The sequence below is a fragment of the Typopeltis vanoorti genome, chromosome 22 (genome assembly GCF_054136105.1).
Source record: "Typopeltis vanoorti isolate ZY-2024b chromosome 22, IOZ_Tvanoo_1.0, whole genome shotgun sequence".
Taxonomy (NCBI): Eukaryota; Metazoa; Arthropoda; class Arachnida; order Uropygi; family Thelyphonidae; genus Typopeltis; species Typopeltis vanoorti.
This window is the reverse complement of record NC_143570.1, coordinates 31,963,488-31,990,212: the sequence shown is the minus strand read 5'-3', so window position 1 is coordinate 31,990,212 and position 26,725 is coordinate 31,963,488. Positions and strand designations below refer to the sequence as shown.

The 26,725-nt window shown below is 37.1% G+C and overlaps 1 protein-coding gene across 1 annotated transcript in view; it reads left to right on the top strand.

The window, feature by feature from the left end:
- Positions 1-5,169: 5,169 nt before the first annotated feature.
- The window catches only part of S2P (membrane-bound transcription factor site-2 protease), a 151,255-nt gene continuing 129,699 nt past the window's right edge, over positions 5,170-26,725 (top strand). The window contains exons 1-2 of the mRNA XM_090411953.1: positions 5,170-5,546; positions 26,006-26,085. Coding sequence (XP_090268079.1) covers positions 26,014-26,085 — 72 coding nt within the window. The 5' untranslated portion in view covers positions 5,170-5,546; positions 26,006-26,013. The remainder of the gene's footprint in view (positions 5,547-26,005; positions 26,086-26,725) is intronic.

Genomic DNA, 26,725 nt, shown 5'->3' with positions numbered 1-26,725 from the left:
TTGTATGGAAGTCATTTCCAAGAGTCTATAATTTCTCCCTTCACGACCCCAGATGACGGTGATACTGACTCAATAACATTAGCTCTGCGACATAAGGAAATGTAAGGTTATGCACTTCGGTTTGAAAAGGTTGCATGTGGTGTTATATTGATGGTATTGGTGTGCAGAAAATTGATGATGCTGAAGACTAGGGGATAATGGTAGACAAAGATTTAAAGCTCAGAGGGCATATTGCAAAAGTTTTTAAAATAGCTCGACGAATTCCTTGGAGTTCAAAAATCATGCTAACAAGTTAAGATAAAGAAGTTATTATCCCTCTTTAAGGGCTATGATTCGGCCACATCTTGACTATGGCTCACAGATTTGGTCACTTGAGTTTATTGGGGAATAGGAGCTGGTCCAGAACATTCAGATTAGAGTGACCAAGATGGTGACAGATCTGTGGAATACTTCCTACGAGGATATATTGAAGATTTGTGAGTTACAAATTTCAGTTTCTATCATGTCCCTGGAAAAGACGGGACATAACAGAAACTTTTAAGATATTAAATGGGTTTTATAAAATTGATGCAAATAAAAATTTTCACTCTATTACAAACAGTCAAAGAACTAGGGGCCACCCGAGAAAGTTGTGTAAAAGTGCGGTTCGTAGGGGTGTGGGGACTAGATTCTTCGCATAGAGACATGGGAGTGATTGAAATGTATTGCCAGGATCGATTGTAAGTTATCTAATGGTGAATGGATTCAAAACGAGGTATGATAAAATATGTATTATCGTATTTTATCGTATGAACTTTTTTTTTGTTTTTTTTGCTGGTGCACTGTCTCAGCCCCGTGTCTATTCTACAGGTACATGCATGGTCACTGCTCCAGTGAATTGGTAATCATCATTCCACCAATTTCTATTACTGCAACAGTTGCAGCATCCCAGCACCCGTTTACATACAACTGCAAATATAACGAATTTGTTTCTATTCTTCTTCTTTTATTCAGTCTACCTCTGGTCTCCAGAATAGTCTTCCTCATGAGGTGTTCACAAATATACAACCTGCAACTCTTGAAAGAAAAGAAAAACATTAATAAACTTCTATCTCATTCCTTATCTGCACTTACCACACACGGTTCTGGTGCGCCTATATGTCTCTTGACTTCCTGTATTTGGGATCAATGTGTGTGTGTGTGTGTGTGTGTGTGTGTGTGTGTGTGTGTGTGTGCGTGCGTGCGTGTGCGTGCGTGCGTGCATGCGTGTGTGTAAGAATTGGCAAAATTAATACGAATTCATTCCGTATTTGTCGGTATTATCCATGTCGATTTCTCTGGAACATGAAACAGAAAACTACTTAGACACTGGAATGATCAAAAATAATTTACTAGCTAATCTTGTTATCAATGTTATGTTATTAATAAAATTAGCAAAATATGGTATCAAAATCTTACTGTCGGTTCTGTTCAGCAATCGGGTTTTTTAGGTCATGTGCTGTTACCAGATAGTGTAACGTTGGCTTTTTATCTGATCAGTAATTAATTTAAGCTAGTAAATGATATATTTGCATTCCAATGTCAATGCAGTTTTCTCTTCCAGAAACGAAGTTCCTATTATTCGAAGTGAATAATATTCGAAGTGAATTCGAAGGAACAACTTCGTAAATTGATACGTGGAAAAACTCCTTTATGGAAAAGCTACCAGCGAAAACATGAAAGCCTTTAACAACGTACGTACTAGTTACTTTAATAGACTTAACTATTTTAAATTTTGTATGGTCAACAGCCTAATTTCTACGTGTGTAAGGAATTTTTTTTAAATTTTTTTTAAAAAGCCTGCTCTGCTTGAGCACTTAGAATATACACGAAAGCCAGTCCCTATCTGTATGTATCGAATAAATAGAAAACCCTTGCATGATACTTAGCATGGTCACTAAGAATATATAAAGAAAATATTAAAAGTCTAATAAAGAAGTTCAACAAACTTGTAAAATCGAAAACTCTTCTGCAAATTCCGGCAGACAAGGTGATCCACAGCTTGTCTGAGTTTGACACAATTATGTAAAAACTAAACAATAGGATTAATTCTGCTATTGCTACAGTAAAATTACCATTCCCTCAGATAATGGGAAGGATTGAATCCACCATCAAACTTCGCCAGTTGAAACAAAAGTCATTATTCTAGAAGCCGCTGCGATACTTATAAACGCAACCCATCAAGCAGCAACATCTCCAATAAAGAAAACAGCGACTATGAAAAAAAAATAATAAAATAAAATAACTACTAAACCAAAATATAGTAACAGAGAAAGTAAACAAAGGCGATGCTACGGTGATCATGATCACAGACGACTACAATTATAAGTTGAAAGAATTCGATATATCAATTAAAATATCAATTATAAACAAAGCTTTAATTCTGATAGATAACATCCCAAGTTGGCCAACTGAAACTGAATCCTAACTAAAAATATTTTTTTATCCGCTTGCATCAAGACCAGGCTATCTATGTTTGATAAACCTGAAGTCTCGTTATTCGCCATCGTGGAAGCCATAAATTATCCCACCTACAAATTAAATAAGCAGTTGACATTCCGACTCAACTTTGTTGACTCCCCTACTCTCATTCCAAAATGCTAACTTATACATGGAATCGTAACTTATACAATAGAACGCAATTATCTGTAGCAGAACATGATTTTAGATAGATTTTGGAGCACCCTATCACCATCAGCATTGACTGCTACAGAAATCATCATGAATACCCCCACTGTCGCCCTCAATGCACGTGATTGTTGTCCATTTCATTTTGATTTGTTGTCTTCAAGGAATTGTACGCTCATTGGAAATGAGTTAAATTGACTTTGATAATGCTAGCTTTAGTGAGCGTAACGTTAGTTTGTAAATAATTAGTTTAAAAAATCACCTAATGGCTTTATTCTCTTATAGACGAGTAGGCGATGCTTTTTAACCCTGTTTAGCTTTTACAGACTAAGTTGGCAGTTTAGTCTCCACCAGTAGCCAATCATAGATAGCTGGCCCAAGACTATCACTAATTATAAGAGGCAACCGATGAAGAGAATGATAAACAAGCACTCCCCTTTCTAGGTGCCTAACCCTAACTGGATATTCTCTTTAATAGAGTGGATTCTATGGTCGTTTTTCTTCGGTTTACCGGACGAAAAACCAGAGTTTCTGCGAGAAAACACTCTTTCCAGTGCGAAAGTTCGACTAATTCGGGAATCAGTCGAAAAACGGCTGAGATAAAGTTTCTCCAATTGGAAACTAGACTTTAGAGTAAACCTATCTTCAGTCGGCCTAGTGTAGAGAATGCAAGCATCGCTTCCACTGAGTTACAGAGACCTTAAAAATAATTAATTTTTGCTAGTAATATATATATTTGCATTCCAATGTCTACATCGTTTTCTACTCCAGAAACTTTGCAGGCATAGCATTGGTCATAGTAAATTGCTTCTCTCTTACCGTTGCCAAGTGTAAGGTTATGATTTTTCAGTTTGTGATGAAGATATTACGTTCTGTACTATATCGACATAACCGAACTGAAGGAAGTTAATAAAATCAGGAATTTGAGAGCTGTTGGACAGATGGAGGTGAAGTTTAGACAGCATATCACAAATGTGGCCTGAACAGCACAGTTAATTATGTGATTGTTATAGAACATCCTGCTAGTAGTAGTAGTACGGAGATTATTATTATTATTGATAAGTCTTTAATAAGGCAACTTCTGGACTACTCAGTGATCTAGTTGCCTGAATTCCATGAACATGAAGAAGTGGTGAAACGATTCATAGACTAGTGACGAAGTATGTGAATGGTCAACAGAATGCTCCTTATGAGAATAGACAGAATATCTTTTGTTTCAAAAACTCCGATACGCGAAAATGAGGAACCATCATACAAACATATAGGTAATTAAAGTGGATTTATAGGATCGATGCGAAAAAATGTTTTCCACTACCTAGTTGGAATATAGAGAACTAGAGGGCGAACTCTGGAAATTGTACAAGTGTGATTAGCAAGGATATCACGAATAGATTTTTTGCTTGGTGGATGAGTTGCGTCTGTTGCTAATGGTAGATGTATGAACAAAAGTCAGAGGATGTCGCCCACATCATTCCTTGACTCCATGGCAATGTCCAAGAAATGTATAATAATATGATGTAGGATTTTTTTAATTTCGTCAGGAAGTCCGAATTTATTTTTCAAATCAAATTTAACCACACTTATACATAGGACCATACTTATACTTTTCCCGAAGCGGGCAGGATATGAGACGCTAAAGTGCCTTTAAATTGGACTTAATTTTTCGCCCCTCAGCTCGAGCCTCGTGTGCCTGCGCATAAGTACGGTCCTGCTTACACAGTAATATACTCGTATAGTAAGTACTAGTTATGATTATAGCATTTCCGTTTGTCTACCACTTACAGATATGTTTTTAATTATGAAGGTTACATACACACTAACACATATGAACAGTAAAGACTGGTTGGCTGCCTATTTACCGCATACGCATTGTTGTGGGAGGTGATGGAATACATAAATAATAAATAAATCCACTGAAATCTGCTTCCGACAACAAAATTGAAACTGTTGTAACGAAATATATTGACGTGTTATTCCACAGGTGTTTATAATGAATTTCTAACAATCCCAATCGGACAGCTGAATGTTTAATTCTCGACATTACACTAATAGTTCGAGACATTTAGTGAACTAAGTTATGCGTTATATAAAATCTTCTAAGGGTATCACAAACAGATTTTTTGCCAGGAGGGTAATGTGGTGGATGAGTTGTCAGGGGCTAGTCAATTATTTATTTGCATTCCAGTGTCCACGTCGCTTTCTGTTCCACTTCGTCATGAATAGTATTGGCCAAAGTAAATTGCGGGCCCCCTTACCGGTGGCTTAAAGTTATGATGTCTTCACTTTGTGAAAAAGAAATCACATGATCTGTATTATATATATATATATATATATATATATATATATATATATATATATATATATATATATATATATATATATAGTAACAGGGAGAATGTTTGGTTAATTTCCACATCATAGGGATTGTATTTGAATCAGGGAAAATATTTCGTTGTTTTGTCATATCTGAACATGTGGTGTTTAACTGTTTGTTTATATCCGTGAAATGGTAGTAGTGAATTGGTTTCACGTGTTTGCTGTGTGCTAAACATGCAATTTAAATTTATTTTATTGTTATCCACTTTACTGGGTGAAAATATTAATTTGCCCGTTTTCAATGTGGAAGTTAGGTTATATGCTAAAAGTTCAAATCAACTATTGAATCGATATAGGTTTTAAAAATCTAGTCCTTAACATTAAAACAACGTTCGTTTATACTTGTATAGTGGTTTAAACAAGAATATAATTTCTTGGCAAGCTAAACTTAATGTATAACGAGTTGAAATAAACTTTTTATAATTAAAACAACATAATAGGTCATTTTTTAAAAAATTTACAATATTCTGTACTGTTTCCACCGATGTGAGATTTCCAGCTTCCACATAACAGCAAAATTCAAAGTGGGTATACTAGTAAATATAATTATATATTACTTGCCTTGTCCAAGCATTGATAGAAGAAAAATGGCTTTTTAAAATGAAAATGGTGGTATTTTTTCTTATTATTTTTTTTTTTTTTCACTGGGTATCAATAATTGGTTTCATAACTATGGGTTAATCCTTACTGGCCAAGAATATCTTGGTTTGATAGATATATATATATAAAGGCTATGGATTGAAATTCCAAAGTGGCATGAATATTTGCAAACATCTTTTGGAAAGGTAGATGATTTTGTTTCCAAGTATGAGACCACTACTACTCTACTTTTTTGGAGTAGAGAGTTTTTTACTTTGAATATAATATATGTTAAAGATACCAAGCTATTTTAAATATAAACCTGGTTTTTTACTCCATTTCCCAAGTAAACATATCTTGGTAAAGATACCAAGTTGACAGACAAGTCAGTCAAGTTTCCGCCTGCAAGTGTTGAAAGTCTAGCTGACCCTGCAGGTAGTCTAAGTCAAGGCAACTCGTGGTAAAGGTAGAATAAGCTCTGATCACTATTCTTAATATTTACCCTTAATGCAAAGCACATCTCCTGGAGGAGATGTATGATGCTATGTACTAAAGGCAAGGGGCCACTACCCTGACCAGTTTCGACCTTTATTGAGGTCTCATCAGTGGGAGCCAGGCTAAGAAATACTAAGTTTTAAGTAATACAGAGCTTATAAATATTTTACCAAAACAAGTTACCATAAGGTGCTTGAACCTTATTAAATAAAAATCTCAGGATGAGAGATAGATGTAGAGAGTTTTTTAACTTGGGTATAATATATGTTAAAGATAACAAGCTATTTTAAATATAAACCTGGTTTTTTATTCTACCTTTACCACAAGTTGCCTTGACTTGCACTACCTGCAGGGTCAGCTAGACTTGCAACACTTGCAGGTGCAAACTTGACTGACTTGTCTGTTTGCTTACTTGGGAAATGGAGTAAAAAAACAGGTTTATATTTAAAATAGCTTGGTATCTTTAACATACTTTTTTGGAGGTCTGAAGTAGCGAGAAAAATTCTGTGTTTGGATTTTTCTATGTTTTTCATCTTAATTTCATTGAAATTTTGGATGAGCTAAAATTAGATTCAGGTTTCAATATTTTGTGGGCAGGATTGTTATTAAAAAAGTAGCTAAAACAATAAGTGATATTACTGGACATTCTCATTTATGATTCTGTAGAAGCCATCATACATTGATATAATGCCTTAATCTAGAACATGGCATCACTTAATAAGCAAACTTTTCTGGCTGATAACCACTACTATTTACACAACAGAATTATGGGGTAGGCTACTGGTATGCTAGTTTGCAAATATTATAGTTTTATTTGATTTTATTATCATGAAATTCAATGAATTGTCTGGACTCGTTTATACATCTGGATTTCAATACTGACCAAAATTTTGTTTTTCATACCTTAGCAGTAGTCATTCTTATTCAGTTTCTAATGCACTTTTCTAACTGACACACACACACTGTTTACTGTTATTGTTGTGTGACACCTCCGTGGGAGGTGATCTTGGACACTCCCATGGGAGAGCACTCGACTCTGCCACACACATTCCTCACCGTCTCTCGTGCTATTTAATTCTCCAACTGCACACAATGACACTACCACCCTCAATGCCATTGACTGTCCACCAACAACAACAGTATTTTTTGTCTGTAAATTATGTGTTTTCTCATGGCTGATTTGCCTGTATGTGGGATGAAAAATCTAAGTTTCTGGGAGAAAAAAAACTCTTATACTCTGTAAAGATTGGCTAACTCACCTTCAATTGAAAAAGGCCTTATAATGATTCCTCTCATCACAATGAGAATCAAATGCTGGTCTTTTCTAATTGAAGGGCACAATGTTTTGTTGTTCATCCAATTGTGCTAGAGAGGCAATATTTTCAGCATCTCTGCAATCACACACTTCCTGGCAATGCATTCGAATCACTCATTCTCCATGCAAAAAAACTGCTCCTAATCTGCTTGCTCACACCCTCCTTATACAGTTCCCAGGGATGACCTCTTGTTTTTTCCCCCCTGTCTTCTCCTATTCAGTGCAAAACCTCTTCCACAATAATCTGGTAATAAGCCCTTCACAATTTATATATCTCAATCATAACCCCCCCCCCCCATCCTCCTCATCGTATCCACCTGTTTCTGCAAATTGAATAGTCTCAATCCGTCTTCATACTCAACATTCCAGAAACCACTTTAATCAGTACATCTTCATCTTTTTGAAAACCAGGTGACCAAATCTGTGCACAGAAATCCATATGTGGCTCGATCAAAGTCTTATATAACATCCTTAGTTCTACGTGTTAGTACCCTCCCACATTGTTCCCATAATCTGTTGTGCTGTCCTCACAGTTTCAACAAAAAAGTCCCAGAAATTTTATGTTTTCCAGATCTGTTTTATCTCTTCTACCTCCTCCAAGATATTTCCATCAGTTGTGCAACTCTACATCCCATCTTTGTTCCCCAAATTTCAAAACCTTCCACTTTGCAACATTGAACTTATAACACCACTCACTTGCTAATTCAGCTAGTGCATTCAAGTCCTCTTGCAAAGCCATAGTATCTGCTCTACTCCTCATAGTTCTTCTCAGCTTTGCATCATCTGCAAATTATTGCATATCACCATCGATACCTCTACCAATATCATTAACACACAAGTTAAACTAAAACAGAACCCTTGGAGTACACCACTAGTGGCTTACCTCTTCTGAGCTATCACTACTCCATAGATAACTTGCTGATACCTATCAGAAATCCAGTACACACACAGATTTACTATCCATCTGTTCCAATTTAATTACTAGCATGTCATGTGATAGTTTATCAAAGATTTTTGCAAAATCTAAATATACCACTGTGTATGCATTATCCTTATCTAATGCCTTTGTCAACCTGTTACAATAAGTAAGCAGATTGCTAAAACATAATCATCCCTTAATAAACCCATGCTAACCATCAAAAAGTATTTTGCTGTTGTCAATCAAATTCTGAATCTTGTTCATGGCTAACCTCTCAAACACTTTAATCACAACTTCCGACACACAGACTGGCCAATAATTCAAAACCTTAGTCTTATCGCCTCTTTTATGAAGTGGAACAATTTTGCTCTCTTTCCATTCCTTTGAAACTTAGCCCATTGCAAGACTCATGTTAAAAAAATATGTCAGAGTTATTGTTAACTCCCTGGAATATTCCCTGAATACATGTGGTGAAATGTCATCAAGTCCTACAGCTTAACATCAAGTTTTTTTATTTCCTCATATACCTCCTGCACATTTACTAACAGTTTCTCTTCCTCATCCTCCTCCTTCCACTACATTCAAGTTCTGATTGATGTCACATTCACAAGAATGAAATACCTTTATGAATTGCTCATTAAATACTTCAAGAATATCTGCAGTGGTTATTATTCAACCATTTTCACTAATCAGTGTCATTCTTCCATAATCATTCTTTCTTCTACTGACCATGTATTGAAAAAACTCCCTGGGATTTTTTTTTATAGCCTCATACTGCACTTTTGCTACTCTTATCAAGTGAGTGATCTTCCTCACCTGCTCTTTATACACTCCTCATACATCTGGTTGTTATTACTCATCTTGTGCATCTTCCATAATACCTTCTTTTACCAGATTTTATGCCTTCTTCATTCATCCATCCATATCACACCTACTCTAATTAACCTCTTGATCCCTTGAATACATTCATTTATTGCCTCCATCAGATAGTTCTTCAGTAGGTCCCAAGCAGCGTTAATATCTTTTTCATCCAGTTCCTTATTCCATGTTATTGCTGCAAGCTGTCTCCCTGAGCTTCTGATATCACCAGCCTTATAGTTCCACATATATCTTTTCTAACAGAAATCCTCAAATGGCTAGCCATCCTTCAAGCTGTCATCGCATGATCACTTTCACCAACTGGTGGAAGATTTGGAAGATTTGACACTCCATTTACAATAACAACATCAGATGAGATGATCAAATTTTTGACCCCTCATCATCCTGTACTCTCTGTTATGTACTACCTAAGGTAGTCATCTCTCAAAAACTCCAGAAATTCATTCTCTTTACCCCCAAATGCAGTCTCTTTATTGCAGTCTATATTACCATAATTAAACTCATCTGTAATGATCACTTGTTTCTTGTTTACCAGGCTAATTTGCCAGTACATTTCCTTCTCACTACCCTTCACATTATTAGGTCTGTAACAACACCCAACTAATTATTTTATCCTGATCACCTCTACCTCATACCATACATCTCTATTCCTGTCAGGATATCTTCCTCATTTAACCATATCTTGCTTATTCCAATAATTTTGGAGTAAATAAACTCAATCAATGCAACAATTTCATTCCTCTTATTTTGAGTACTTCTAGCATTAGTAAACAAACAACAAATCATTTCTGTTTCATTTCTACAAGGCTTACTGATATAACTTCTCATATGTGACTCCTCAATACCTTTCCTGGTCTCTTCTCTGTTACCACTGATTCTTTCACTTTCCTCAGACCCAAATTCTCCCCTCCCATCCCAGACCATTTCAGTCTTTTTTTTTCTCACCCACACATTCATTTCTGAATTCAGTATCTGCACTTTTCGTGCATTGTCTGCTCATCTACTCTGACTTTCATCATTTACCTATCTGTGTTTGTGCTCTCTCGTTTCCTTTACTCATGCTGTTCACCTCTCCATTCACAAGCTTCCCTATCCTGCTTTCTTGCTCTTTCACAACTTGATCTATCTCAGATCCCCTATTCACTACAGTCATTACCTTTCCTTCCAGCAACACACTCTCTCCAGATTGGTTGCATTTAAATGGAACCAATCTTTATATAGTGTCATCCATCCCTTAAATTCATCTTACACTTTCACAAAATGCACTCCTTCCTCTTCATAATCCATGCTAACACACCATTCATAATCTTTCCTCTCTGCTTCAACACTATCATACCTGGCTAACACACTAACTACCTTTCCTACCACACTTTACTCTCTTCAACAACCTCCTGATATCCAATCTGACATTTTCCTTGTTCCCATTCAAATCATTTGCTACTACTACCACCAACAATTTTTCTCTTTTATTCCTCATATCCAATGCTTCAATCACTGTGCTCATTCTACCACCAGGAAAATAAACTTTGTGCAAGTTCTGATTTAACCACTTCTAATATGGAATCTCCATCCAGGACCACTTTAGAATCTTTAATTGTCTTATTCACACAGCCATATTTCCTTCCATTTCCATTCTTTTTCTCTTTTCCTTGCATGCCTGTCATTCTTGTCATTTCATTTCACATGCATTTCATCTCTTGCCTCATCTTCATCAACTCCACTTTCATGTCCAGATCTGATATATGGCAACACAAAGATTCATATCTAATATTTTCATGCAGTTTCATATAATGTTTCTGGTTGGTTTTGGTAGTGTATCATCTGCAACAGACCTTGCACTGTAACAAGGACTCCTAGGATAATGAACTTACTCATGTACCTTCTTCTGAGTAACATTCTGACCTAGTTGAAGCTGCTGATCATGTACTTCATGCATGATTACCTGGAGTGACAGCAGTAAGCCTTCCGGATGTATCCCAGTACATCATCATGGAACCTGCTTTACCTTGACTACCTTGATGCGAAGGACTGGCTAAAGGGCAAAACTGCTGTACCTTCCAATAAGGATGAGACACTAGGTTCGATATCTTGTATTATATGTTGAGTAACCTGATAAGAAGTAGAAAATTGGGTAATATAGAATAAGGAACCAATATTTGACTACTTATGCATAGTCTCCATTCTCTTTGGCTGAGTTTTGACTAGCTTAACAGTATTCAGAATGGGTCTTATTTGTAACTGGAATTCACATAGGATCTAGGTGCAAACTGTCATAAGATACAAATACACTATCTTTTGTCACTGCCCGAGATGCCTCCATTTCAGTTACTGTATCTTCACCTTGTTGTGATCTTTCTACCAACACTGAACTCTGCACAGATGGAAGCAAGTTCTGAGCTGCACCAGAATTACACTTGAATGAGGAACAAAAACCTGAGTCAGTGGATAGTTTCTGACAACTCTGACCCTTCACTTGTAAATGACTTTGTTTTGTCTTGTCAAATGTCATCTCCTTTCAGGAGGTTGACTACCATGAGCTTCCACCATGTATGGTTTTGTGCTTCTCTTTTGCATTCTTCATAGGACAAAAAGGTCCAGTCTTAATATTTCTCATCCAATCTTCTTTGTCTTCCTCTTCTTCTTTTTCCTTGTATCATTCCTTCTAGAAGTGTTTTTTGTAGAGATTCATGCCTTAGTAAGTGACCAAAGTAGGTGGTTTTCCTTTTCTTAATGGTTTTCAACAGATTCCTATGTTCTCCAATCATCTCTAATATTTCTAAATTAGTTTTTTTGGCAGTCCATGGGACTCTAAGAATTCTTTTGAGGATCCACATCTCAAAGGTTTTTAGTTTATTTTCGCAATATTTTGATATTGTCCAGGTTTCTGCTCCATATAGCAGTGTTGACCATACGTAGCATTTGGACAGCCCTAATTCTTGTTTTTGTGTGAATTTCTCTTGAGGTCAGAATGTTTTTCATGCTAATGAAGGTTGATCTAGCAATTTCTATTCTTCTTAATATTTCCTTATTACACTTTCCATTCTTTGTAATTAGTTGACCCAAACATATATAACTCTCTACTTGATCTAAAGTATTTCCTCTGATCTTAATATTTATATTGGGTATTTTCCCTTTTTATCTTGTTACCAGCATGGTTTTAGTTTTTTTGAAGTTGAAATTAAGTCCATATTTTTCACTTAGCTTCAGCGTCTCTTCTAGTAGGTTTTGAAGATCTTTTTTATTTTCAGCTAGCAGTACTGTATCATCTGCATATCTTAAGTTGTTTATATTCCTGCCTCCTATGCTGACTCCTTTAAATTCTTCTAATTGCTGGAAGATATTTTCAATATAGAGGTTAAACAATATAGGAGAAGAACACAGCCTTGTTTGACACCTTTCTTTACTGGGAATTCCTCCGAAATTTCTCCTGATATTTTTATTGAGGCAGTTTGCTCCCAATATAGATTTATCAGTAATCTGGTATCTTTACCATCTACTCCTAAATTTCTGATGCATTTGATTAGTTGTTCATGTTGTATATTGTCAAAGGCCTTTGTGTAGTCAATAAAACACAAGTAGACTTCTTTCTGCTTCTCCAGATATCTTTCTATAATAGTTCTAATGTTGAAGAGTCCTTCTCTAGTTCCTTTATTTTCCTGGAAACCAGATTGTGTTTCATTAATTTCTATTTTGATTTTATGTTTATTTCTTTCTAGGATGATATATAACATAACTTTTTCTATCTGACTGATCAGACTGATTGTTCTGTATTCTTCACATTTGATTGTCTTCGAATTTTTAGATATTGGTTGGAATGTTGAGTGCTTAAAATCTTTTGGCAGGTGTCCATTTTCGTATATTTTGTTACATATGTCAGTCAGTGATCTTATAGCTTTATCATCTAAAGCCTTTAGACATTCTGCCATAATTCCATCCATTCCTGGAACTTTTCCTGGTTTCAGTTTCTTAATGGCATTTGTTACTTCCCGAGGTAAGAATAGTAGGCCTCTCCAAATCTTCTTGCATTGACTTATCTATTCTATCATGATTGTAGAGTTCCTTTGAATACTCTACCCATCTATCCCCTATTTTGTCTTTCTCCATTAGGATGTTTTCACTGGTATCTTCAATGCAGTGAGAGCCTACCCTTTAGCAGATTTGTTAGTTAGCTCTCTAACTTTTTCATGAAGTTCTCTGGTTTTATGCTTTTTGTCCATAAGTTCAATTTTCTTGCATTTGTTGTTGACCCATAGTTCTTTTGCAATCCTACATTTTTTCCTGATCTCCTTGTTTAAGTTCTTGTATTCTGGACAATTTTTTTGTTTCTTTCTTTCTTTCCTCCATCATTTTCAGTAGCTTGTCATTCATCCAGGGTTTACTCATTTTCTTCTCAAATTTGGGAATTGTTTGTTTTACTGCCTTTTTTATGTCCTCTTTAAATGTCTGCCATTTATCCTCAATCTCATCTTTAGGATAAGGATAATTGGTGGAATCAGGAACATTAACAGCAGTGGATTGTGCCAGTTCCTTTAAAAATTTATCTTGTATTTCTTGATTTTTAAGCGAGCCAAGATCATATTTTTCTGTTTATAGGTTTTGTTGTTTTCTTTAATTTGATTGCTACTTTAATGACCACAGGGGTTGTGATCTGATCCAATCCTTGGGTATGTTTTGACTTGTAAGATGTTATTCTGGAATCAAAAATTTTGGTCTCAGGAATTGGATATCTGGCTTGTGAGAGAGGATGGGGTGTGTGTGTGTGTTTAAAGTGCAGTGGGAGGAAATAAATGCAGTAGATATCTCAATAACTGACCTTGTTGCTCCAGGAACGGAAAATGAATACAGGAAGACGAGTAGTGTGATAGGAGAGAATGAAGAAAAAAATGTGCATGAGAAAATAATAGTTGATAGTTGTGGAAGGCGTGAGTGACTGTGAAAGTTTAGGAGATGGTTTTGTTTGGGAGAGTGAATTTCGATTTACAGTGACTGACCTGCAGAGGGAGATAATAGAGGAGCTGAAAGAGGAGGTGGAATGTCTTGGGAGAAGTATGATAAGTATGAAAGATGAGATTAGAAGAATGGAAGAAATAAATGCAAGTCAAATTGGAGTAGGGGAGAGAGAGAGTTTTGGGAATGATAGGAGAGGAGAGGAGAGAAATTTGTGAATGATAAAAGAGGAGAGAATGGAATTGGATGTGGAAATGGAGAGAATGTATACAGGAGAGAAAGGTATGGGAGTGCTAGAAGAGGAGAAAATGGAAACAATAGGAGAGAAGGGTATGGGAGTGCTAGAAGAGGAGAGAATGGAAACAGTAGGAGAGACGGAATGAGAGAGAAGTATGGGAATGCTAGAAGAGGAGAATGGAAACAGTAGGGGAGACGGAATGAGAGAGAGGCAGGGGAGTGCTTGAGGAGGAGAGAATGGAAACAGTAGGAGAAAAGGAATGGGAGAGAGGTATGGCAGTGCTAGAAGAGGAGAGAATGGAATGAGAGAGAAGTATGGGAGTGCTAGAAGAGGAGAAAATGGAAACAGTAGGAGAGAGAGGTATGAGAATGCTAGAAGAGGAGAGAATGGAAACAGTAGGAGAGACGGAATGAGAGAGGGGTATGGCAGAGAGAATGGAATGAGAGAGAGGTATGGGAATGCTAGAAGAGGAGAATGGAAACAGTAGGGGAGACAGAATGAGAGAGAGGCAGGGGAGTGCTAGAGGAGGAGAGAATGGAAACAGTAGGAGAAAAGGAATGAGAGAGAGGTATGGCAGTGCTAGAAGAGGAGAGAGTGGAATGAGAGAGAAGTATGAGAATGCTAGAAGAGGAGAGAATGGAAACAGTAGGAGAGACGGAATGAGAGAGAGGTATGGCAGTGCTAGGAGAGAATGGAATGAGAGAGAGGTATGGGAGTGCTAGAAGAGGAGAAAATGGAAACAGTAGGAGAGAGGGAATGGTAAGAGGTATAATGTATGGGGACTCAATGATCTGTGGTGTTCAAGATAGGATGCGTGAGGAGTGTTTGCCAGGAGGAACAATAGAAAGGGTGGCTTTGGCAGTTAAGAGAGGTGACAGGGTGGATGAGATGATTGTGATGGTGGGAACAAATGACTTGAGTGGTGGTGTAAATAGGGCAGCGAGAGATATGAGATTCTTGCTTGAGGTGGCATGAAAGAAGACACAGAGAGGAAAGATGGTGTGTGTGTTGCCTAGGTATGATAATGATGAACTGAGCAGAAGAGCAGTAATATTGAATGACATATTAGCTAGAATGTGTGACAAGAGAGGACTGGAATATGTGGATGCTTGGAATGCGTTTGAGGACAGATAGGAATTGTATGCAAGAGACCACTTACATTTGAATGAGGAAGGACGTAGGCATCTGGAGAGATTGCTATTCTGAAAAAGTCAGCGTGTCCCAGGGAGGATGGTAGCAGGGGTGGCCTCTTGTGGGAATGGGTACTTAGGAGAAGGGGGACGACATCAGGTAACACTGAGCCCAGTGGAGTCTAGAGGGGATAATGCTGGGTATAGAAACAATGGCATTTATATGCTTTATACTAATGCCAGGAGTATCCAGAATAAGGGAGAGCAATTGGTGGTGCAGATAGCATCAGCCTGGCCAAAAATGATTGGGATCACTGAGACGTGGCTGACAGAAGAGGATATAATATCAGGAATAGAAGTCACTGGGTACAGCATTTTTAGGCAGGATAGGAAGGGAAAGCGTGGTGGTAGAGTACTGCTTATGATAAGTGACGACCTATGTCCTCTAAGAGTGTAAGCATATGGTGTGAGGTAGAGGTGGGCAAGACAGGATATTTAGTGGGGTGTTGCTACAGACCCAGGAGTACAGAGGGTGGGGACCAGGAAATGTTTAGACAGTTGAGTTTGTCAAGTGCAAGAAGAATGATTGTTATGGGAGAGTTTAACTACTACAGTAGTATAAACTGAGGAGAGGAAGATGCATGTAGCAATAAGTGAATGGAATTTCTAGAATTCTTGAGGGACAAATGTCTTAGGCAACATGTAATAGAGGGAACAAGAGGTTCAAGAGTTTTGGATTTGGTTATAGCTTCAGAAGAGTTGATAATAACTGAGATGACATCTCTCCCATCAGTTGGAGAGAGTGACCATATAGTTTTGACTTGGAAAATGAATAGACATGCAGGAGTATCAAAGAGATGGAAACGTATGTGGAATTATAAGGCAGGTGATTATAATAGTCTAAGACGTCAACTTTGGGAAGTTTCATGGAGGGAGGAATTGGAAGGCCGGGATATCATTAGTGCGTGGGAAATTATGAAAGAATATTTGTTAGCAGCAATGGTAAGTTGTATACCACAAGAGGTCACAATTTGGAGTAAATTGGATGACAAACAATATTAAACAGGAATTGCATGCGAAAAGGAGGCTGTGGAAGAGATATAAGGAGACAGGTGAAGAGAAGATACATGAAGAGTATAAGACACAGGCCAGAAGAGTGACTAGTGTGGTAAGGAAGATGAAACTGGAATATGAGAAGAGATTAGCCCTAAGTTCCAAAGAAAATCCTAGGGAATTTTTTAGATATGTGGCCAGTAGGAGGAGAAACGACTGTGGAAGAATGATGTTGTGGGATAAAAATGGGAATAGAGTGACTGATGCAGAGGACATAGTAGAATTGTTCAATGAACACTTTATTGAAGTATTTCATCCTGGAGGAGTCAGTTTTAATGCTAGAGGGATTGGGCAGGTTCGAGGTTTAGAGGTACAGGAGGAGAGTGTGTTTCAAATACTGAGTACTCTGGATGTCAGTAAAGCTCTGGGACTGGATCGTATTTCACCATGAGTTTTGAGAGAATGTGCTAGGGAACTGACAGTGCCTTTGAAGTGGCTTTTCAATGAAAGTCTGGCTGCAGGAAAGGTGCCCATGGAATGGAAGGAAGGTAAGATAGTGCCATTGCATAAGGGTGGTAGCAGACTGGAAGTGTCTAATTATAGGCCAGTTTGTGTGTCATCAGTAGTTGTTAAGATCTTGGAGAAATTAGTTAGGGACCGTATACAGCTTTGGGCAGATGAGAGTAATGTTATCTGTGAGAGTCAACATGGATTTGCAAAGGAGCATTCTTGTTTTAGCAATATGCTAGCCTTTTATGATAAAGTTACAAGAGCATTAGTTGAGGGAAAGACATATACTGCCATTTTCTTAGACTTAGCGAAGGCATTTGACAGGGTGCCACATGATAAGCTGATATTTAAGTTGCAGCATATGGGTCTGGATGTCAGATTGGTCAACTGGGTTCAGGATTGGCTCTCCGATAGGTATCAGAGAGTTGTGTATGGTGGAGCAGTTTCAAGAAGGCAGAGGGTTACAAGTGGGGTCCCACAAGGCTCAGTACTAGGGCCTATATCGTTTAACCTTTATATCAATGACATTGCAAGGGGATATTCAGTTGTTTGCGGATGATGCAAAGCTGGGAAGGATTATTAGTAATAGTGCAGATGTGGTAACCCTGCAAGAGGATTTGAATAAGCTAGATAGATGGGTAAATGAATGGGGTTGTCGGTTTAATGCAGCAAAATGTAAGGTCTTGAGGTTTGGGAAACAGCGATGGGACACTGCATACTCTATGGGAGGAGTTATACTGGTGGAAGTAGGGGAGACAAGAAATCTGGGGTTGATGATTGATAGAAACCTGAAATTTATGGGACATATTGCAAAGGTAGTGAAGGTACACAGAGGATTGCTGCAATAATGAGAAGGACACTGACCTGCAGAGATAAAACAGTTATCATTCTGTTGTATAAGACCCTGATCAGACCACACTTGGACTATTGTTCTCAGATTTGGTCCCCAGGATTTGATGGGGATAAATTAACTGTGGAAAGTGTACAAAGGTGGATAACAAAGATGGTTTCAGGACTGTACGATAATAGTTATAAGGATCGGCTGAGGGAATGTGGACTGCAGAGTTTGGTGGATAGAAGAAGGAGAGGTGATATGATTGAGATTTTAAACTGTTAAGAGGCGATTACAGGGTTGACACTGGGGAGTTCTTTTGCTTGGTTGAACAGCAGGAAGGAGTGATGACAAGAAGCCATCCCTGGAAGTTACAAAAAGAAACTGTGGGCAAGAGAGTGAGGAGTGGTTTCTTTTGCATGGAGGGTGGTTGAACCATGGAATACATTGCCTGATGGAGTGGTGAGAGCGAGAACGTTCAAGGAGTGGTATGATAGACTTTGTGTTTCTTAGGGGGGGGGACCTCCCCTCGATGAGTCTTGATAGACTTTGTGTTTTTTAGGAAGGACCTCCCACGGTGAGTCTTGACTCCATGGAGGCCTGAATAATAATAATAGTAGTCAATCTGGTTCCTACATCTGTCTCCAGGAATTTTGCATGTGTAAAGTCTTCTAGGAGGGCGGCTAAATAATGTATTTGTTATTATCAGATTGTTTTCTTCACAGAACTATATTAATCTTTCTCCTCTTGAATTTCTATGTCCCAGGCCCTGGTTTCTCATGCAGGAAGAGATCTTTTCTGAGCCTACTTTAGCATTTAGATCTTCCATAACCATAATTATGTCATTTGATTGAGTTTTAAGTATATTTTGAATACCTTCATGGAAACATTCTACACAACTTCATCTGGGTAATCAGAAGTAGGTGCATATATTTAGACAATAAAAATATTAAAAGGTTGAGCTGCAATTTTTAATGCAATTATCCTGTCACTTATGGGCCAAAATCCAAGTAAGGATTGCATAATCTTATTTTTTAGTACACACACTACTCCATTCATATGACTATCTCCACGTGAGTATATAATTGAATGGCTCTTTCTGTTTATTTTTCCACTATTAGTCAATTTGATTTCACTGATACCAGCAATGTTAATTTTCATTGCTTCAAGTTCTTGTATAAGATTATCTATCTTTCCAGCTTCATATAAGGTCCTTTATTTTTCTATGTGTATAGGAGTTGCAAGTTGCAAGCCTTAAGAGAAGATTCTTGGTTTCAGACGTGAAGAATCAGGAGATACCCTCCCTGGAGGGTTCAAGGTATCTTCGTCATATGCGGTTTTCATAGTATCCGTCTTACGTTCCCAAGTTTCTTTCTCTTCTTCCCTGTAATGTTTCCAAGAGACAAAAGTTGCAGAGGGTCCAATATATCCGACATAGTTCTCTGTTTCATGGTTTACTACGGAAGGTTATGTGGTGAGGTTCCTGTCTCTTCCACGGTGGGCTGCATTCTCTCTCTGTTTTGTCTCGGAGTGTGCCTGGACTTTGTCACATAGTTTGCTGTCATGCCTTCATTACCATTGTCAAATTAAATTTTGGTCATCTGCTAACTCAGCCATTCCAGTTTTCAAGTGCAACAAGAAGGAGACACTCTCCTTCACTACAGCATAAAATGCTGATACCCTCACTTAGTTTTGCATGCCAGTCGAGGCACTTTTCTAGGGTGTGGCCGCTGGTGCACTCTACCAGCTACTTGGAGCCATAAGTGAGAAAGCAGTGTGGACCAATTCCACCCAGCCACCAAATATTTTGATGCGACTGCTGAGCAGGCAGAATGCTGAATGACTTTATTGTCTCATTAATATCCTCTGGTATGTGTAGTTCTCTCATTCATTCATCCTTCATGATGCTTTCTTCTTTATATCTTTACTGTTAAAAATGCTAAGAAATCTCTATGAGGTTTCCTTTTCTTCTCTTGCTTAATGGTGGTGTTGAATCCTAATTCTTCTCAATATATACTTTGGATCCGACATTTAGTTATTACGATGTTCTTAACCTAAAAAATAGTTGCTCGTTGATTTCTAATACAAATATAGAGAAAATTTATATTTATAGACTGCGCTACTCTATATCTGGATTAGTTCAAGAATTGAAGATAAATCAATCCTCAACTATTACTCCTTAAAATATATACTGGCCGAGTATATTTAACTTACTTAATTCACTCGCTTTGGTTCGAATATTTTATGAATGGTGCAGTAAAAGAGATTCAGGCAAAATACAACTTTTGATTAACAAAAACAAACATTTAATTTTAGAATCATAAATTTTACACTTAAATTCAAATCAGTAATTAAGATATCACAAACATTTTAACTTCTGATAAATTCAATCATACAACTCGGACAATGATAAATCTGTTATCTCTAAAATACAGTCTTCTCACAGTTCTTTAAGTTCCAAATACAACAAAAATTGCAGTAATACCTCTTCACAAACAAACACTTTTAAATTTACACTTTAGCTAACTTCCTCAATAGTTACTGTTAGTATAAGGAAATTCTAGGATGAAACTCTCACACTTTTCTGTAAAGGAATATTAATGGTTGGAATAATCTTCTATCTTCATCTACTTATACATATACACTTTTTATAACTGTAAACACTTTAAACAGTAAACGGCACTCATTAAAATAATTCTTCTAAGTAATAACTGAATTAATCATCGGTCACAATACACATAAACAAACGTTGTTGCATAAAGTACTACTGATCACTCATGAAATAAGGCAACACACTATAATTCTTAACTTGAGGTTTTATATGCACAGTTGTTTATTCTTCCAGCATTCAATTAATTCTTTAGACACTACAATTCTAAACACAGCTAACGGTAAACTTCAACTTTACAGCCTCTACTACTTTAGTAACTCCTGCTTTATTTCAAGATTCTGTGTGTCCTTGACAGGTCGGCCCTGAAATTAAATCTCAACTCAAGTATTGCTAGTCTATTTAGTAGTCACTCAGCTGTCTTCCGTAGCTATAATTGTTATTCTACAACTTATTAGCTAACTGCCTCTCGGCTAATAGACTTTATTTAGCTTCTTGAGTGACTTGCCGACTCGCTATTATCGCACTGTGATTCCCGAATGCTCCGATTCCAACCTAATGCCAATCCTCTCCTTTCTCTCTCTCTCCTAATTCATCTAATCTCTTAATTAATTAATAATTTCAGCGTTCATCGCTTATATATCTGTTCTTCCCGCCTAAATTATTCTCGTGATTTCTTTCTAAAATTCTTTTCAATAAACCTTTTCCTCATGTGGTGTTCCAAAACATGCAAGCTATCTAACATACGTTTCCATGACAACAAAACAAAACATAATAAAATTGAGCTATTACATAACGTTAAATTTCTACAAATAGGAATAAATAGAGAATATTTACATTTCAATTAATGCGCAGTTAAATTATCAAATACAAATTCTTATAATATTAACATAGTAATAATTAAAATAGCTTAATAATATTTAATACAGTCTTTTCATTATTAATAATACATATATCTTGATTAAATAATTAAATATTAGACAAAATTAAGGTAGTTATATGAATATTAATTTGTAAAATAAGTTGTTTACATTAAATAATATTTACAAGTCTAGCCTTTGTGATGGAAGATCATGTTGGATTCTGAAGCAAATAATAATTACTCCAATCTCTATATATTCAGACTCCAACAGTGGCAAATTAAGCAAATAACAAGGCCTGGTTACTCAAGTCATGTTCACACTCCTGCATATTGATACTGGAAGCATCCCAATGTGTAATCTCTGTAAAAATCTTTATATTCAGACTTTCATCACTAAGCAATGTAGAAAGCTTGTCCTGCAAAATGTTCACTTCGCTCTTGTACATAAAATCTACAGTGACTTTTTAAATCCATGTATTCCATTATCATTTTTTTGGAGTCACAAGATTCATCGTGGGAAGTCAACACTACTCAATACAGAGTCTATCATACCACTCCTTAAACTCATCTACTGATTGCTCTTTCACCACCCTCTCAGGCAATGTATTCCATGCTCCTATCACTATATGTGCAAAAAACTTACTTCTTTCTTTTATTCGCTACTTCTTTTGTGATGGTCCTCACAACTTCCAGTGATGGTCTCCTTGTCCTTGTTCCTTCCCCTTTTTTTATAATATGAAAAATTTCCTCAGTTGTTAGATACAACTCTGCAGGGCGTACTCCATTAATCCATCACCCTTCCCCAACACAGTACTTGTTGGGAACCTTTCTCAGAATGTCTAGCGATGGACTTCTCATTGTCGAGTTGGTGGTTCAATAGCATGCACCTATGACAAATGTATTAATATGTGAGATATAAGTATGAAAATAATAAAATCCTTGTATAGGAGTAGGTGAGCTCATAGCTCTTAGATGTAAGTTAGCTCTAAGCTAGCTTGTAAGTTAGATTAGAAAAAGGATCAATATGATTTAATTGGGGAAAGAAGCATGAAATATACAGAAAAGGTACAAATTAGTGCCTAGCACATTGAAAGGCAGTGCTAGCTAGAGTTACTTTTGTACTGTTATGGTGCGATTGCTCTGGCGATGAGGCCACTAGAACGGAAGCAATGTGGCAGCTGCTTCCTACACTGCACCATTCAGGTGTGACGTGCAGGCACCAAATCGTCTGCAGACAACCTAGATACTGGTCTTGGTATTGTGCTTAGAAGAGCAGCCATCATACTGTGATCTATCGAGACTCATCCTCTTGTACAATCAACATTATACAGTCCTGATATCATTTTTGTTATCCCTCTCTGCACCCTTTCCAAGGTTACTTCATACCCTTCAAATCCTAGTGACCTGATCTGAGTACAGAAATTCAGTTGTGGTCTGATCAAGGCTTTATGCAATGGGACCACCATACTTTTATCTCTTGTGGTCAATGTTACTCTCAGTATTGCAGCCAGTTCTCTGAGATGTCTTCACAACCTTTTCAATATATCCTCTGAATTTCAAATTTCCATCTACAATCCCCAAGAGCTGATCCCTTGTTTCCTGCAATTCTTCCAGTATAACTCCACGAAGTAAGTATGAAGCATCCCATCTGTGGATTCCATGTTTTAAAACTTTAGATTTAGTTGCATTTAACTGACATCCCCATCCAGCATATTCAAATCCTCTTGAAGAGCCAAAACATCAGCACTATTACTGATAACCCTCCCAAGCTTCACATCATCTGCAAACACCTGAATATCCCTGTAATCCTGTTACAATATCATTGATATAAAGATTGAACAGTAATGGTCCCAGTGCTGAACCCTGTAGAACATCACTTGTAACCTTCCTACTCCCTGATATTGCTCCCCAATATGCAACTCTCTGCCAGAAAGCTAGTCACTAATCCAATCCACTAACCACTAACCTGATATTCAAACCCATATGTTGCAACTTAAAAACCAACTCGTCATGTGGCTCCCTGTCCACAAAATGCATTTGAAAAATCCAAAAAAAAAGGATAGGATATGTATGCCTTACCCTCATCAACTACTCTTGTTACTTTATTGTAAAAGGTACCCATATTACTAAAACAAGAGCACTATTCAACAAATCCATTCTGGCAAATAATATTGCCTTCATCTGCCCAGTTATGTATACGAGTTCTTACCAATTTCTCCAACATCTTAACAACTACTTAAGAAGAAATACACACACAGGCCTATGGTTTGATAGCTTCATTTTGCCACTGCTCTTATGCAATGGCACTATCTTACTCTCCTTCTGCTCTTCAGGAACCCATCCTGTTGCATTACTTCCATTAAACAGCCAAATTAATAGCACAGTCAGTTCCACAGCACATCCCCTTAAAACACCCAGTGAAATTCCATCTAGTCCCCCCCCCACTTCCCTGATTGACATTTAGTATGCTTAGTATTCAGAATACACCCTCTTCATTCACTCCTAACACTTTGCCACTCATTATTCTTCTAGGCATAAAGCCTGCTGTATCAGGATGGAACACTTGAAGTAATCATTAAATAGCTCAACTATATCATTTGCATTGGGCACCCAAGTCCAATCTCCATCCAGCAAGGGAATCCATCCACTGTCATTTTTTCTCTGCTCTGCACATAGCAAAAAAACTTCTTGGGATTCTCCTTGGATTGCAATGCTAGTCTCCTCTCATATTTTGCTTTTTCTCTCCTTATAGTACTAGGCACTTTCCTAGCCTGAGCCGTATATTCCTCGTGTAACCGTACACCTCGTGTAGAGGTGTTTTCCACCTCTCTTTCTGTATGTCTTCCATAATCTATTTTTCACTGCAGTTCCTCTTTTATTTCTCTTGTCATTTGACTCCATACTTTATCTCTTCACTCGAGGTATACAATCTGCCATTGCACTATTTTTTCTTCCCATGCAATACTTACTCCTCTGTGTTCAAATTCTTTCATCCATTGCACTGCTGCAAGCTGGTTTTGAAGTCTATGATAGTTGCCTGCCTTATAATTCCACATAAATTCCTTTTGCCTTGATACCTGTACATGGTCACTGTCACCCACTGAGGGCAAGTATGATATCTCAGTCACAATCAGATCTTCTGATGCTGTGACCAAATCCAAAACTCTTGATCCTCATGTTCCTTCCCCACATGCTACCCAAGACAGTTGTCTCTCAAGAAATCCAAAAATTCAGTCCCCTTATTACTGCTTGCTGTCTCCTCTGCCAATTTATATCATTATAGTTGAAGTCCCTCATAATGATCACTTCCTTTGCACTTGCTAAACTAATTTGTCTAAACATTTCCTGCTCACTATCTATCTTCTATGGTCTATAGCAACATCATATTAAATATTTTGTCTTATAAACATCTATCTCACACTGTATACTCTCAATGCCATTAGTATTATTTCCACTGTGATTCTCCACCCTGAAAGGGCATGATTCGTTTCTTATTCTAACACTCCACCACCTCATTTATCTTTCCTCAAATCAAAGGGTATAGCATATTTCTCCAGAAATATGCTGTACTCTTTGATTTTCATCCCTGTTAGAACATCCTCCTCAGTTAACCAAGTTTCATTTATACCAACAGTCTTTGGAGAGACTGAGTCAATCAATGCCATAAACTCATTCCCTTTATTCCTAATGCTCCTAACATTTGTATACAAAAAAAAAAAAAAAAAAAAAAAACAGTGCATTGCCAGTATTTTATGGTCATTATTACTCAGTTTGTATTACAAGGATAATTACAAGAATATTGGAAAATGCAGTTTTATGATTATCTTGAATATTTTCCATGCTTATTTTTTTTTTAATTATCATTAAATCAGACCTCTATGGAGTCGAAAGATTTATCATGGAAGGTCCACATTCTCATGTGGACCTTCCATGATAAACTAAGGCTATGAGATCAGGCTTCAGCCAATTTTTCTAACTTAAAATCTGTTAATTCTTTTGTTCTGTTATTTAACTTGGCAGAATTAGATTCTACCAGTGGCACACCCAGGGGGGAGCAAGGAGCCCTGCTCCCCCCAAAAAAAGAAAAAGTAAAAAAACACTAGAAAATTTTCCAAAAACCTTTTTCTAATTAAAATTCATTTTTTATTTATGTTGTGTCATGTCTTCTATTTCTATACTACTTATGAATTAGTGGTCACATAAGGTGGGAATGCCCTGCTCTTGGAAATCACAGCCACTGTGAATGCAAGGCAAATGAAGTAGTGCTCAGGCAGACTGAGCGCTACTTCGTTTGCCCAAGGTGGGCCAGAGGAGATCACAGGTATCATGTATTGGTGATCACTGCAGATGCTCAATCATAGGTTCTATGGAATGCATAGTGTGTATTCTCAAATCGTCTACTCAACTCCCCCCCCCCGAGATTAAATCCTGAGTGCCCCACTGGATACTACTATGATGAAAATGGATTTTTTTTGTTCTCCAAGCACAGATGTTTTGGCCAGTCCATCTGTATGTTTATATGCATATAGTACATAATTGCTAATAGTAAAAGTTTTTTAAATTGACTTTGGTATTGTTATTTATTAGATATTTATGCTTGTTTTAATTATTTTTAGAACAAAAGATGTTAATAGCAATCCTGTTTTTTATTGCATCATTCTGGATAGTCATATGCTTCTTTGATGTAATTTTTAAGGTAAGAATAAAATTCGTATAATTGTAGAAAAATATGAAAAGCCTGATAAATAAAAAAGTATTGAGACTGACTTTCTGTGGTAACCACTGCCCATTGGCTGCTTGCAGCAATGTGTCAAAATAAGTTACTGCTTGTAGATTTGATCACTTGTTATATTGTTTCAATTATTCATGATCATGGTCATTGAAGACTCGCTAATTACTTAGCAATCATCAATATGGATTCTGCTCTTCTTGTTCCACAGTAGATCTCCTAGCCTACTTCACCCACCTTTGAACATAGGCCATGGTAAAGTTTGAAGATACTTGAGTGATTTCTCTTAATATTTCCAAGGCATTTGACCAAATCTGGCATTGTGGCATTCTTACCAATCTACCATTTTATGGTGTTCCTTTTTGCAAATGTATTCCCAGCTTCCTCTCTGGTTGTTGATTCAAGATTGTGTTAGATGGTTTCTTTTCATCAGATTTTTCTGTGTACACCCTGGAATACAACAGGGTGTATTCCAGGTGAAAGTACAGGCTTCTGTACTTTCACCTACACTCTTCCTCTTATACATCAGTGATCCTCTTTCTTTCTGTATCTAACATCTAATTCTAATCATAGTTTTGTTGATGACAGTACTCTCCACTCTTTTCGT